The following is a 15,294-nucleotide window of genomic DNA, read 5'->3' on the forward strand; positions in this document are numbered from 1 at the left end:
CAAGTGCTTCACTCCGGAAGGCCCCAGTCCGGGCGTCCTGGAGTGTGGACTGGACCCAGAGAAGCGGCGGGGGACACGGGGGCACCTCGCGTGCCGCCCCAGTCGCGCGGCCGTGCCGGGCGGGCGCCGGTGCCGCCCCTCCGCGGCCGCAGGGGACGCGGGCCCCGCTCGGGTCGCCTCCGCCGGCCGCGCGGCCCAGGTGCAGCGGCCGGGCGCGTCCCCGCGGGCCCCTTCCCCCTCGCGGCGACTTCCTGGTTTGCAGAAGGTGCAGGAGTCGCTCTGGGCGGCACCGCTCGCGGGAGCTGAAGAGGCCTGCGCTTGGGTGGTGGCGGGGGCGGCGGCCGGGGTGGCGGAGACGAGGGCGGCCGCGCGCCGCGTGCTGCTGTCACAGAAAGGCTCGGGGTGGGGTGCGAGGGAGGCGGGCCCGCGCCGGGGGGCGCCGCGACATGGGCCGGCCGCCTCCGCGGCCCTGAGCAGCCTGCTTCCCGGCGGGGCGACCGGCGGCGGCGGCGGCGGGGGCGGCGCGACCCTCGGCGACGGCGGCGGTGGCGCGAGGCCGGCGCGCAGCGACATGTAACCATGGACTGCAGGACCAAGTGAGTGCGCGCGGCGGGAGGCGCGGGCGGCCCGCCTGGACCCCCGCCCGCGCCGGCCCCGCGCGGCCCCTGAGACCCGGCCTGGAGGGCGGGCGGCGCTAGGCCGCAAAGCCTGCCCGGCCCGCGTCCCCGTGCTGGCGGGGTCCGCGTCCCGGGCCGGGGGCCGCGGCTCCGGCGCCGCCGCTGCGGTTTCCGCCGCTCAGTGTGTCAGACGCGCCCGAGCTCCCGGCCGGGTCTGCCGCGGCCGCCCGAGGGCGGGAGGCGGCGAGGGAGGCGGCTGTTTTGTACCTGGAGTGCTCTCCAGCCGGAGGATACCCGCTGGTGTTTTCATGGGTATTTCCCAGCTGTGACAGGGATGTTTCTTCTCCCTTTATTCCTGCAGAATTAAAATGACCTCTGATGTTTGTTTATGGTATTTTAATGTGTGGGCTGAAGTATCTTCAGGAGATTAGGTAAAAAGCGATTTGAATAACCGTAGTGATTTTGCTTGTAGGCATCTTAGAGGCGTGCATTTTGTATTTTTCTTCTGAAAGTTACTTTGGAAAGAATTCCTTTTTTCTCTTATTCCCCACTTCTTCACCTGTACCCCCACATTTAATATCATAGGTGTATTTATAATACTGTGGAAGCATTTTGCAATATAGAACTGTAACTAAACCGGCATTGAACTTTAACACCGAAGAGAGATACTATTAGGAAAATGAGAAAAATATGTAATTCAGAGTTATTTTCTTCTGTGTTTCACATTATAGTGGGCACAATGAATGAAAAAGGATACTTCACTTGCATTATGAGGGAAGAAGTCACCTGAGCCCACATTATTTCTAGTAAAGCAAGGCAGTGACAGCAGGGCAGAGCAAATGCACGGTAATTTACATGGCTTGTCATTTCCATCTGATTTTAGAGGCACGTCTTGTAGTACATTTTAAAAAAAACTTTAAGTAGAAGTCAGAGCTAGCATTAATTTCTTGAAAGATGCAGATACGTAAACAAAATCACCAATGTACAAGGACACTGAGGTCTTACTTAGCAGGGATATAGAGTACCTGAAATAAGTATTTGAGCACTTGGGCACTGTGGGGTCAGGCCACTTGTATCTTCTAGTAGAAAGACAGATTAAAACAGAACTGTCTTGAAAAGGTTTTAAATGGCTTTCAGCTCACTTTTTGAAATTCAGCCAATGTGTGATTGTGTGAGAAGTTAGCAAAAATCGTGACTTTGATTGAAGAAGCAAAAGAACCTTATTGTTACTAGTGGGAAAATGTAATACAAAAGCAAATGTCTAATTTGCCCAAAAATGTTGATGTTAAGCAAATCTTTTTTGCTAGCCTTGAGGTTTAAGTTGTTACTAAAATATGTTTAGGTGCAGTAAATAGATCTCAAGAAAACCATGCGAAACTATGCGTTCATGCCAAATATAAATGTTAGTGATCCAAGAGCTGGCAGGTGAAACTACGTATTCAATTATTTACCTTTATTGCAAGTCTTATGAGGAAGGCTTGAATGTGTGTTTTAGGCTGTGATAGGGTAGAAAGGCACTTAGGGATGTACTAGCTTTCCTATTTTAATTCACTGAGATAAAAGCAATGTTTGCATTTCTGCTACACTTAATATTTTATAAAAATACTTGGACATATATTATTTGAGTTGTAATCCTCATAATTATTCTGCACAGTGGGTAGAATACACTTTATAGAAAGCACAGCTTCACAAGTTAAATGCTTTGCTTTAACTCTTAAGTTCAGGTCCTTTAAATTGCTTGCCTGATAAAACATTTTCATTGTTATTTCTTCTGCACTGTAGTCAGTTACATGGAATGTATTGAGAAAAGAACATTAATTTTAGAATTAAGAAATTCTAAATAAGGGCTGGAGATATGGCTCAGTAGTAGAGTACTTGCCTAGTATGCACAAGTCCGTGAGTTTCATCCCCAGTTCTTCGAGAAACGATAACAATAAACCATGTATTACTTATTGGTAAGCTTTGTAAAGATGCTTGTTATAGGAAATAAGTGTAACCAAGGTTTTTTTTTATTTTAGAGAAAATCCAGAAAGAACCTTTGACTTGGTGTTGAAAGTGAAATGTCATGCCTCTGAAAAAGAAGGTATGTGTGATCTTTGGATTCTAAAACACATTGATGGAGTTTATCAAACAACTATTAATATTGCAGATGGCTGAAATGTGATAGTATCAGGAAAATGATAGTCCTGACAGTGTATTCTGTAGAGAGTGTCTCAAGTTTCTAGTAATGAAATACTCGCTAGGACTTTGCCCTGGGGTTGTAGAAATCCATGAATGTTATCTGTACAGCTTGAATTTCAAGTGAGTGTTAAACCTGAATAACTTACAACTCAGTTTTCTTCTTTGTTGAAGTTGTCATTAGTTATGGTGAAATGGTGTGTCTTTTCACTGGCTTTAATTTGATCTTGAGAATTTAGCTCCCTTTTTAAAACATTCATGTAAATTCTCTGCCAGTACCAATGGTATTTTGACCAGTTCTCTTCTAATGTTTCTGGAATGCAGAATAAAAACTGATTGACCCTTCCTATTGGACGTACTCCAGTGGTGTAGCACTTTCATGTGACATTAGTGTGAAGTAATAGTCACCTGGAATAGTTTCAGCTGCCAGTTCTATACAATTTTCTGAAAAGTCAAGAATACTTTAGTATTGCAACTTTTGTCTGCCCTACCCCGTTTTATATTGTATGTTATGTATGTTTTATGTTGGAGTGAAGAATAATTCTTTAACGTGTCCCCCGTATGATGTGTCCTCATGGATATCTCTCATGTATTGACTTTATTTACAGTGTTCTCAGACCATAGATAGCATGGTGATTAACTGTGGGATTCTGCGGAGACTACCAGTTGACTGTCCTAAAGACTTGAGGGAAAGTCTGCTGACACTGTTAGCTCTAAAACCTAGCTAGCAATTATATATTCTGAAGTAATTTGGAGTTGAACACCTTAAAATAGAGGAGCCCAGCCCAGTTGTGGTGAAATGGGCTTGGCTAATTTTAGGTAGGAAGTCACACACATTCCTGTCTCTACCAGCTCTGCCTGCTGTACTTCTGGTTTGTTTGAACTACAGATGTGATCAGGTTTGTCTGCTGGCAAGGAGTTAATCATCTTAAGCCTCCTTCAGGGTCCTCCTCCCCTTAAAAAGATTGGCTTTGTTGTATGGTAAAGTTTGTCCATTTGCCTTGTTCCTAAGCCCAATCAAATCCTCTTTACAGAATGGATACATTATGCAGAATATACTCAAATGGATGTATTGTTTTTCAGCTCCCATTTAAATCTATAGTATACTTATGGTATGGACTGATCTTAAAAAATTCTGATGGATTTGTAAAGCAGGCTAATATCATTTGGAAAATATGGATTCTATAATTTTAAATGGATCATTTTTGAATCATGAAGTAATCTTGATAAAAGTATCAATCTGCCTTATAGACCCAGTGATCTATGCATTTGTCACAGAGACTGTGACCGTCTTATAAAGATATTTGAAACTTTTGCTTTATTTCTTTCCTGTGCCCTTTATCACTTTTCATTCTAATATTTTATCCTGGTATGAATCTTCTTTTTCTGATTTTTGCTGTTGTTATTATTAAATAATTACTCTTTAGAAACATCTTCATTCATGTTTTAATAGTTTACCTACTCTGGTAAAGTTGAGAATGTAAGAAATGGGTAAAATAAACAATTTTGGCTTCTCTGTATGGTACAGTTTTAATACATTCTATGTGGCTGACTGGCAGTAAATTCTAAAGATTTTTTTTAAACAACTAAATTCAACCGTGTTGAATTTAGCCTTTCTTCTAAAACGTTAGCCTTTCTTCTTTTGATTGAGACTTAATGTGAATATAATGATTGTTTTAGGGCCTAACAATTTATATATTTTTGTGCTATAAAAAGTAGTAATATCTGTAACTTAGAGGGCTGTAAAAGTAAAATTTTATATCAAATGGAGAGTATAATGTTTTTGTAATATTTTACGAACTTCTTTATTGCTAAATATTAAAAGGAAGATACATTGAAATTATTTAAAAATTTTTGAGTATTCCAGTTTAACTGTCGATAACTGTTTTAATGCGACCGATATGCATATATTGGCTTGTTTACAGTTAGAGATGTTTTTGCTGACATTTAAATGAGCATGGATGAAATTCTTGCACAGTAACAGTCTTTGAAAACAAAATATCAATTAGAATGCTTTAGGATACAAAATATAAAGCTGATTTAAATACCAGGGAATCTCGGTAGTTCATAGAAGCAGCAGCCCAGAGGTGGCTCATCAGTGATCTAGGTTCTTTCTACATCTTAGCTCTGCCACCCACAAAATTGTGTCATTAATAGATATAGACTCCTTATAGTCATGACAGTAGATGTTGGAAATCTGCTTTCTTTTTTAGGGCTATCCAGGTGACAGACACTAGCTTTTCATGGTTCTGTCTTTAGGAAATTTCCTTCTGAAAATCCCCCAGAAAACCTCCTAGATGTCTGTAGCCTGAGTTGTCATAGTCATGACCATTCCTAACATGGCATGATTGTGGCAAGAATGGCATGATTGAATTCCTAAACAATTGGCAAGGGATAGACGTTGAGAAGTCAATTAAAATTAAAAAATTTCTCATAGCATTTATTTTTAGATGATTTTGATCAAATAAGAAATGTGCTCAGGCTAAACTTGATTTATACCTTTTCAATCTCTTGTTCATTTTTGTTATTTGTTGTTTAATGGAAAAATTATAATTCTGTCATTTATCCTGGATAACTATCTCTGGAGATAACATTATTAACTATGTTTTAGTTAGTAGTTTGACGTAGTTAGCTATGGTAAAATGATGATCTTTCGCTGTTTGGACTTGTTTTAAATTGATATTTCTGAGCATAGTACATTTTTAGAACACTCTGGAATATAAGTTAGTTTCGTAGGTAGTATTGCACAAATCGTAAGGTTTCTATGAGGGGAATTGGCCATGTCTCTCTGTAATGTCCCTGTGTTAGTGGAACTGCTTCTGTGGCATCTTTTAGTGGAAGTTACCCTGGCAAGACAACATCCCAATAACTTGGGCTCTGGCTATCCAGAGGGAAGTGTCAAGCTGTGGGTGTTAGTGCTCTTTGTGGTGGGTCTCTAGGCTGTAGATTTTCCATTTGCTGTTTCTTTTTTTCTGGCAGACAGGGAAGTGCAGCCCAGCATGACCTGTTCTCAATTCTAATGACAGAACTTACTGTTACCACACTGCATTGCTTTCCCCAAAGTGACTCAAGACTTTAGGGAAATGAAAAGTAACCTTTCCTCAAAAAGAATGGAGATACTTTCAGGGTTTGTGTTTAGGCTGTCTTGGTACTTCAACTTTTTCTTTTTTATTTTGTTGTTACCTGGCACAAGTAGTAGTAACAGTAGCAACTGAGACAGGTAAAATCTGTGATTTTTTGTGTACTAGACCTGTAAATCTCAACAAAACTTTATAGGAAATATTTAACTGAAGCACAGAGAAATTAAGAATATTGTTTGAAGTAGTGTCTCCACAAGCTGTATTTTAATCACAGTACCTCTCATTGCATAGTGACTTGACATAAACTTCTGTTTTATCTTGTGAGAGAATATTAGAGTATAAACTTCTGTTTTACCTTGTGAGAGAATATTAGAGTATAAACTATATATGGAGCAGTTAATATTTAAAAACAGTAATGTAGAATGTTATTTAATGTTAATGAACTACATATATTGCACCTATATCCGTTACAGAAGTTTTTATGGTTATGAACCCTAACTCAGCAGAGTAGACCCTACTCTTTTTTTATAGAATTTATGTCTGCTATATTTAATGAATCCTTGGTTTGTCACTTGTATTAATTTTATTAATTAATATTTTTATATTAGTAGTTTTAAATATACTCTTAGAAAATCTTGTTTTCTTTATTTCTTTCTCTTAGAATAATTTCTTTTGGATACAAATCTCTGTTTGTAACAGACTTACCACTTTGTTTAAGTCACCCATTTTGGTGTCATATTATCCATCTTTTTTTTTTTTTCTAAATCTTCAGCTCACGTTAGCAGTTTATGGACTTTTTACTCTTTTCTTAAATAAAGACTTTAAGGCAAAGAATTCTTGGTATCAAAAGATATTTCTAAGGCTGCCTTTGCATTTGATAACATTTTTGCTGTAGTGATATTTGCAGAAGAATAAAAACCACTTTGCTTCTGCTTATATTTTAGCACCTAGTATGTTCTGGCAAATATGTCTGATTTAGTCATATATAGTCATACAGATAGCATAACTAAATGTGTGTGTGTGTGTGTGTGTGTGTGTGTGTGTGTGTGATGACTCAATGTATATAGATGGTATCACTAGATATATAAATGTCTGCCCTGCTTATAAAATCTGCATGTGCCATATTAATTCATACCCTTAAGAAAAAGCTTACCACAGCATCTGACAAATTTAATTAATATTGAAAGAATGACAAAGAAAAAGAAATTGGACATACCTTATTGCTGGCCATTGAATTATCAAATGCTGATTAAGCTAATTCACAGAGCTGCTTGTAGAGGTGATCTTAAAGGCGTGCTGGCATGATAGGAGGAGAGGCATTAGAAATATGTAAGGGATGATTGAAAAACTTAAATGAATGCTGAAATTTTAAAAAATTATTACTATAAAAGATACATTGCCCTTAATACTGCTCAAAATATTCTCCTTTGCTTTGTGTACACTTATCCTGTTGTTCTTGCCACTCTGAAACAGTTCTGGAAGTCCTCTTTTGTGAGGTTTTAGTTGTGCTGTCATAACTGCCTCAGTATCCTGAATGGATTCAGAATGTTTAACTTTCATGGTCATTTTGACTTTGAGGAAGAGTCAGAAATCTCATGGTCCTAGACCTGGTGAAAAAGTGGATGACACACCGTAATGGTTTTATGAACTTGCTTTTCCATTGGATGCACTTAGCAGCATTTCCTGAATTTTTTATGACAACTAGTAAAATGATTTCTAGGTCTGTTTCAAAAAGTAGCAAGAATGATGGTTTAAGTATGTTTGAAGAGAGGGGAAGTGTTTTGAGGGGATTAATGATAATATATCTTTTGCTGTATTGAATTTAAAGAAGAAAACATTCACTGTATTTTCCATTCATTGGGTGCTTTGGGACACCCTGTGCTTGCTCAAACTCACATCTCCCATCTTCTCATTGCACCACAGGTTTTACAAGACAGTTGCTATGTGCATATATGTTTTTCACGATTACCTGAATGCCCTCTATAGTGATTCAGACATAGCAAAACTCAGCCAACTCTAACATTTAGAATGTAGAATATTCACAATATTCCACATGTGGAATCATTCACAATAAAATAGGAGATACTATAATATTTTCCAATATGGAAAAAAAATCTATGAGTAAGATGTGGTCACCATGGTAGTTGTTTTGCTCAAGTTTTGTGTTCATTAAAATAAGTACTCAGTCTGAGTTCCTCTCGGTCCACATGTACTATGATAAATCGATCATTTCTGAAAATATTAACTTTATTTCTTATATATAGGCTGAAGAAAGCTAAACTGTCTTATGTACTATACTTATTAACCAGAAGCAGAACTTAACATCTTTAGAAGTATTATCATTGGTCTATACCATTTTTGTTTCCTGTAGAAAATAGTTAAGAATGGCTGTATTTTTACATAAAAAGCAACTATAGGAACAACTCAGATTTCATTGTTGAATACTTGTTGATTATTTCATTAGGTGTGCTGCAGAATTTATATTTTCATAGTCTCACAAGGTACTTTTGTTGATCCTGTGCTCTTTTTTTTTTTTTTTTTTTTTTGCTTCAACTGGGTGACTTCCTGGCTTTGGAAATTAGGCATTCCCACCATCAAACATGTGAGGCCGCAGGGCCTCCGCTGCAGTGGTCTTCACAGTAGTGTGTTCTTGGCCCGCTGTTGGGCTACTGCTGTGTTGCCTGCCACAGGGCAACAAGTTTGTTCAGGTCTTAGCTTGGAAATTTGATTTTTCTTCTTTTCAAAGTACTGTGTTTCTAATATTCTTTTGATAATAATCTTTCATTGAGAGATTTTTATATTCAGATAGCTTCCTTTTTTCCTCCAAATTTTAATTTTTGATGTGCAAATTGCAATTTATATTTCATGTATTTAGGGTAATCACTTATAATGTATATTTTAAGGTAGGCATATTTTAAGGCCTATATTATGTAAATGTGTAACAACATAGTTTTATACATATATCATATGTGTGTTTATGAGCAGTGAGCATTTTGGGGAGCTTTAAACAGATGGTTTGTTCATTTTAAATAACAATGAGAGCATCCCACTGAATATCACTGATTTTTGGAATCTAGGAGAATGAATACTCTTAGCTCAGGCTAGCAAGGATTATAGATATTTTTGAGAAGCTTTTCTGTTGTTTGTTCCTGTATGGTTAGGTTGAATGATTTCTTTACTGTTTTATTTATTTTGGACAAACTCAGACTCTTTATTTATGTAAGTGGAGGAACATTGATTTATTTCAGTTTGTAATTAAATTTTATGTATAGAAAAGTGTGTCGTGGTTTTAGTATGTTTAGTGAGAATATTTGTTCAATGAATTTCATTAAGATTTTTAAAAACATTCTTAGTGAAATGCTGTTATTTTTTAAGAATTTTATTTGAAAGAGAAAAAAATTTGAAAGCATGATATTAGGGGTAATAATGCTGTTATTTATTGATAAGGCTTCAATATGCTGTTAGGCTTCCACTCAGTTGTTTTACAATAATAATGAAACTATTATTTGGTTTTTATCTTACATTGCAATCATTGGAGAGAGAGACTTGTCTTGGTTTCTTTTCCCTCATTGCTGAGACAAAAATATGATGCTCAAAGTTAAGGAAGGAAAGGTTTGTTTAGCTCACAGTTTGCAGAGGTTTGGCTTCAAGGGAGGATGGTATGGCAGAAGGGCAACTATTCATGGCAATGGAAGACAGCAAAAGCAATAAAAACAGTTTGTGCTTTCATTGTGTGATTAACTTTTCATGTCTATATCTTGCAATTTTTTTTTAAGAAAGAAAGAATAAAAACGATGACACAAAATTTCAAAACAAAACAATAGGAGATTAACAATGGTTAATATATCACATATTATCTTCAAGGTAGTTGCAAGAAATTGGAAAAAAGAGCAAAAGGGGAGGAGAGAATGAGGAGAGAAGACTTTTTCTGTTCTTCATATTGTATGTTGGCTACCTACCAAAGGGTGGTTGTAGCACTCACACCCATATTTGCAGCATTGTACCATAAATAAATTACAAACTATAGAAGCCTGCCCTCATGACCACATGAGGCTTTAGGGGGACATTCAGATGCAAACTATAACAAGATTTTTATCCTTTACAGAAAGATAAGAAAGTGGAGGCTCAGAAAGGGGAAAAACCTGGGCAGTGGTGGATGGTGGTATGTATCTGTAATCTCAGCTATCTGCAGGCAGAGGCAGGAGGATTGTCACAAATTCTAGGCCATCCTTGGATGTTCAAGGCCAGCCTGAAGTACATAGAGAGACACTGCTTCAGAAAAACAAAATAAAACAAACAACAACAGCAGCAAAACCACCCCCCCCCAAAAAAAAAAAGAAAAGGAAAACAACTTGACCAAATTACACAGCTTTAAGAGGTAAACAAGATTGGAACTTGTTTCTATTACCTTAGGCTCTAGCCTGAGGTCTGCATCTTTATGCTGTGCTACGTTTAAAGCAACTCTTTCTAATAGTGAAATCTTGTGCAGTGATTTTTAGACAGTTATCAATTTTAGAAAATCCACAACTAATTCTAGATTTGGCCAGAGCTGTAGTAATATTATATTCATTCTTACCAGACAGCAGAAGATCATGGAAAGAAGAGTCTAAACATCACCATCACAGGAAGTATTCAGCTCTCCTGTGCATTCAGTAAATGTTTCAGAGTGCTGCTTACTATGTCAGGCATAGATGAACAGCAAGTAAGAAGGTGCCATACTTGAAAGAATGTGCCAGTTTTAAATGAATGATTATACTAGTAAAACTGAGGTGCATAGCACTGAAGTCCAGAGGGACACCTCACTCATTTGTGTGGGGTCTAGAGGGCAATAGAGGAGTGGAGAGACTCCCATAGCTGTGTAGTGATGGAGTGAGAGACAGTTATTTTGTCAACCCTCAGTTGGGCATCTTTTCTAAAGTTACTTGGAGTTTTACTTTGTAGTCAAAGTCTTGAGTGAATAATTAATAATTAAGGATATGTTGCTTTCAATATAAGTATTTACATTTACAGAAAAAGATCAGTAGTCATCCTTGCTGATACAGTTAGAGTAACCTGTCTTGGCAGGAAGTTGCTGAGCTTAGTTTTCAGTCGGAACTTAAAGCAGTGTCTGACACATACGTGTTCAGTTAATGTTGTACTGAAGAACTGATGAAGGTACTAAGTGGAATTTGAAAGAAGAGAAATGGAAATTGTCTGCTTCCTCAATTAGTACTGATGGTTCAGTCATTATCATTAAATTCATTTCTCTTTAAAAGTACATTATCGGGGCTGGGGATTTAGCTCAGTGGCATAAGCGCCTGCCTTGCAAGCAGGCAGTCGTGAGTTGGATCCCCGGTACCGATAAAAAGCAAAAAGCCAAGAAAAAAAAAAAAAAAAAAAAAAAAGTACATTATCAAGCAGGTTGAGAAGTTTGTGAAGATGAATATTGAGAAGTAACCTACAAAAAGTTTCTAAGTAATGATTCCTTTGGTGTCTGTCTTATAGACAGTGATATATCCTGAGTCAGGCTTTTACTGTCCTGGTTGATACAGTCCCCTGGATTTTAGGTTTTTTAGGACAATAACCTCTTTGAATTTCCTTCAGGCTTTGGGAAGGTGTTTTTTTTAAATATAAATGATGTTCAGGGTTTACTTACTAAATTATATTATTAAAATAAAATTAGAAAAAAATACTGCCAGCACTGCTAAAGATTTCTTAAATCTTTTAGAAAACTTTATGGGCTTTAAGAGGCTTTGCATTTCTATCATTATAAGCAAAGGGTGCTTTAAAACTTTTTTTTTTAATGGAACTGTTGATAAACCACAAACTGTAACTTGGTAGGCAGAATTGGTAAAGATCAGATAGCGCCTTTTCCTCTTTCAGTTCCTTCTTACTTATCACTTGAATCTTTAAAAAGGCATGCAGCTATCAGTTTAGTATATCTGATGGTCTTCTGTAGAAGTGCAAACATCTAGTAGTCATTTCAAAAATAATTTTGTCTTGGTTTGGTAGTAGAAAAGCAGTAGCCCAAGAGTGGTATATTTAGTATTCAAATTCACTGTTAATATTAAGCAGTCTTAAAATTGTTACCTGAGTAGTTGTAATATTTACATCACATTTTTGCGTGGATAATTTAAACTTGTGAATTTATCCAGCAATTATTGAAATGAAACCCAAATAAGTTCATGTGTTTTGATATACTAGAATGTGTTAAAGAAGCTTGTGTGGAAGTATTTTTAGAAATCAGTTTTAAATGATTTTGTTTTTCTTTTCTTGAGAACCCATTTTATTTGGGATATGATGTTTGGAAGAGGAAATCATATAATTAATTTGATACTTTTTTCAAGACCATGATCATTTTTACTCTTATTAATTAAAATAGCATTTTCCATTTGATAAGGTTATTTATTTGGTTTTTAGAAAATGTGCTATCTTTTAAGATTTTTATTCTAAATGCAAAGATCTTGAGAGTTAAGTTTTGGAGTCTTAGTTTTTCTGTGAAATGTGTGATTTTGATGCTGAATACCTGCAGAGTAATCACTGAGAGTAAGAGGCAGTAAAGTTTCATCAAGATGATGTGTTGGTTATGTTCAGTGTGTACAGGTTTAGACATGTTAAAGCAGAAATAGGTGAGGATTGGTATGTACAAAATTTTATCTTAAAATTTTTAATGGTTGCTATAGTGTTGTAAATACTGTATAAAACCTTAAAAAATTACTAGTGGAAGACAAAATTTAAATTTAAAATTAAAATTTGTACATATTTACTCATTATAGCTTAATAGTTGAACATGTAATTGAATATACAGTATTATGCTTACCAAGTTATCATTTATGTATGTTTGGCCTTTAAGACATATAGTTGTCCAAATTCATTGTAAAGTCTATTGTTAAACTCATTTACTTACTCTTTGTTCTGTTTAGGAGATGCTAAGATCTTTTGGTTAATTTTTTAACTCATTTCCATCCAGTATTGTTCATATTAGTAATAACCATTTTGTCTGTAGATGGATATGGGAATAAAAGAGAGAACCTTAATTTTTTTTTTACCATAAGCATCACATTATTTACTATTTGTCTGCCACTAAGGATATATGAAAAATGGTGGTCACATTGTGAAAAACCCTTGAAGTTACTGAACACTACTGAATTGACTTCTCAATTGTGAAAGTAAGATGAAAATATATTTAAGATGTCTTCTAGTTTATATATTAGGGTATTTTAATTCTTCAAAAATAAAGCTAGGCAGTCTACTTAAGAGATATGACATTAAGCATGAATAACTTAAATTTAAGACATTTTAAAATAGATTAGAATTGATTTTTCAGGAATACTGATTAAGCTGGTCAAAGTACAAAAATTCTGTACTTATCAAGGGACTTGTCAATACTGTTTTGAGTAAACCTTATTTAGAAGTTCGTTGTTTACTTTTGGGTGGAGTAGATGATGAGTAGGAGATAAAATTGGGGCAGCTCTCTGAGATGTCTTCCTCCCACATAGCTATTTTTAACCCAGAAGAAAAACCCTGCTAGGCTTCTCCAGAGGTCCTGTTTTCTGATCCTGAGACTTTTAACCAGCTGCTTGACCCAAGGAAGCTGCTGTGGGTTGTATCATCTCATGCAGCTTGTATGGAGGTGATAAAACACTTTCATTCTGGAATTCATTCTTGTCTTGCTTCCTTTTGCCTTTTGGCATATTTAGTATTTTTCTTTTATTCATTAGACATTTAGTATTTCTGTATTACCTTGAAATGTTTAAGCTTCTTTAGTTTTTATTTTAATTGCACTTTATTGTATTATTGTTTCTCAAAATGTTTTATTCCTTTTTTAAAAAAATTTTATTTAAAAGGAAAAAGAGAAAAAACAAAACAAAACAAAGCGGTGTAAGGGTACAAGTAATACAGAACTACAAAAAAAAAAAAAAACAGTAAGAAATCACCAGTTAATACATTACACATTATTGTCTTAGAGATAGTTGCTCAAGTCACAGTATCAAAGCATACAAAGTGAACATTCAAACAGAGAGACTGCAAACAGTTGTGTTCAGTGATCCAACCAAAAACATTAATATGGTCAGCTGTTTAACACCCCTAAACATAGTTGCAGTTGTATCCTTTAGAGCACTTTTTTCCCCCTCTCTTTTTTACAACAAAATTTACACATTTTGGGTTTTATTACTCCTTAGTTCTTATTACTTTTTTTTTTTTTTGGAAGAGAATAAAGTCAAATATGGCAAAACAAAGCTGTCAGTCAAAACCAAGGATAGATATAGCACATGATGTAAGAACAGAGTACAAGGTTATCAAGAATGGTTACCATAATGTCTCTTGTATTCCTTTTTGATTTAAAAATTTATTTAATGAAACATTCTTGTTTGGGTAAAGTTGTGCTATTTTTTGTTCTGTAAAATTATGCCATTTAAACTTCTTAAGAAAAAGGGCTTTTTTTTCCTAATGATGAGACAGGATGATTACTAGAGAAGAGAGAACAAATATTCAGCAAGAACACATTCTGATTTGTACTTGTCCTTTGATTAAATGTGAATAGGTAGTTAAATGTTTTAATCAGAAGTTAATGGATTGGATGCTAAAATTTTCTAAAAATCTGAAATAGGAAATCCTTTTGTAGATAAAAAAGAATATCTTACCTGGTAGACATTATAAGGGAGTAGAAAGATAGTAGACTAGGAGTTAAAACGTGACTATTGGTACTGGTTTCACCACTTAACTACACTTCGTACTTTGGCCAAGTCCTTTAACTTATATTCATTTCACTTCACACTCACAAAATTTTTGCACATCTCCAGAATTTTTATAATTTAGATATTTAATAGCATGAAAATACTTTCTAAATTACATAGTAAAGCAGTATAACTCCATAAACTTTCCTTTGACATTTACAGTCTATAATGGTGGTTAACTGTGGGGAAAAAGGCATAATCACCTCAACAGTGTCGGTGATAAACTTCCTCTTTTGATGTGTGTGATCAGTTTGGAAGAAAGGAAAGCTTAAAGAAAGGTCGCCTAGTAACTTCTAGGAGGCCTATTTAATATTGCAGAAGTGTCAGGAACAAAGGTGATGGAAGACACTAACATATATTGGTCTAATTTGTTAGTTTCACTTTCAAAAGGATATTTGTGAGACAGTGACAGTTTATCACATCAAATTTGATAAGACCCGCTTAGATTTGTTGGTTTTTAGAAGGATAACACAAGATTTGGAAGTTACAACATGTCTTCTTTTTCTTTTACCTTTTTTTCCCATTTTCTTCTTTTTCTTTTCTCTTCTTTTGTTTAATATTGGGGATCCAACCCAGGCTTTGTACATTATAGTCAAGTACACTACCACTAAAGTTTAATCCCCAGTCTTATGTGTTATTTCTTTAGTGCTCCTTTCAAATATTTTTACATGCACAAATTTTTGCAGCAGAGGAGTTCCACAT

At 36.2% G+C, this 15,294-nt stretch overlaps 1 protein-coding gene across 2 annotated transcripts in view; it reads left to right on the forward strand.

Annotated features, from left to right (window-relative positions):
* Positions 1 to 463: 463 nt before the first annotated feature.
* Dennd1b (DENN domain containing 1B) overlaps positions 464 to 15,294 on the forward strand; it is a 239,276-nt gene continuing 224,445 nt past the window's right edge. For both annotated transcript variants that reach the window (XM_063239912.1, XM_063239913.1), the window contains exons 1-2: positions 464 to 596; positions 2,636 to 2,700. In XM_063239912.1, coding sequence (XP_063095982.1) covers positions 580 to 596; positions 2,636 to 2,700 — 82 coding nt within the window. In that variant the 5' untranslated portion in view covers positions 464 to 579. The remainder of the gene's footprint in view (positions 597 to 2,635; positions 2,701 to 15,294) is intronic.

The sequence above is a fragment of the Cavia porcellus genome, unplaced genomic scaffold (assembly GCF_034190915.1).
Source record: "Cavia porcellus strain 051 isolate PalLab524CR breed Dunkin Hartley unplaced genomic scaffold, mCavPor4.1 scaffold_29, whole genome shotgun sequence".
NCBI lineage: Eukaryota > Metazoa > Chordata > Mammalia > Rodentia > Caviidae > Cavia > Cavia porcellus.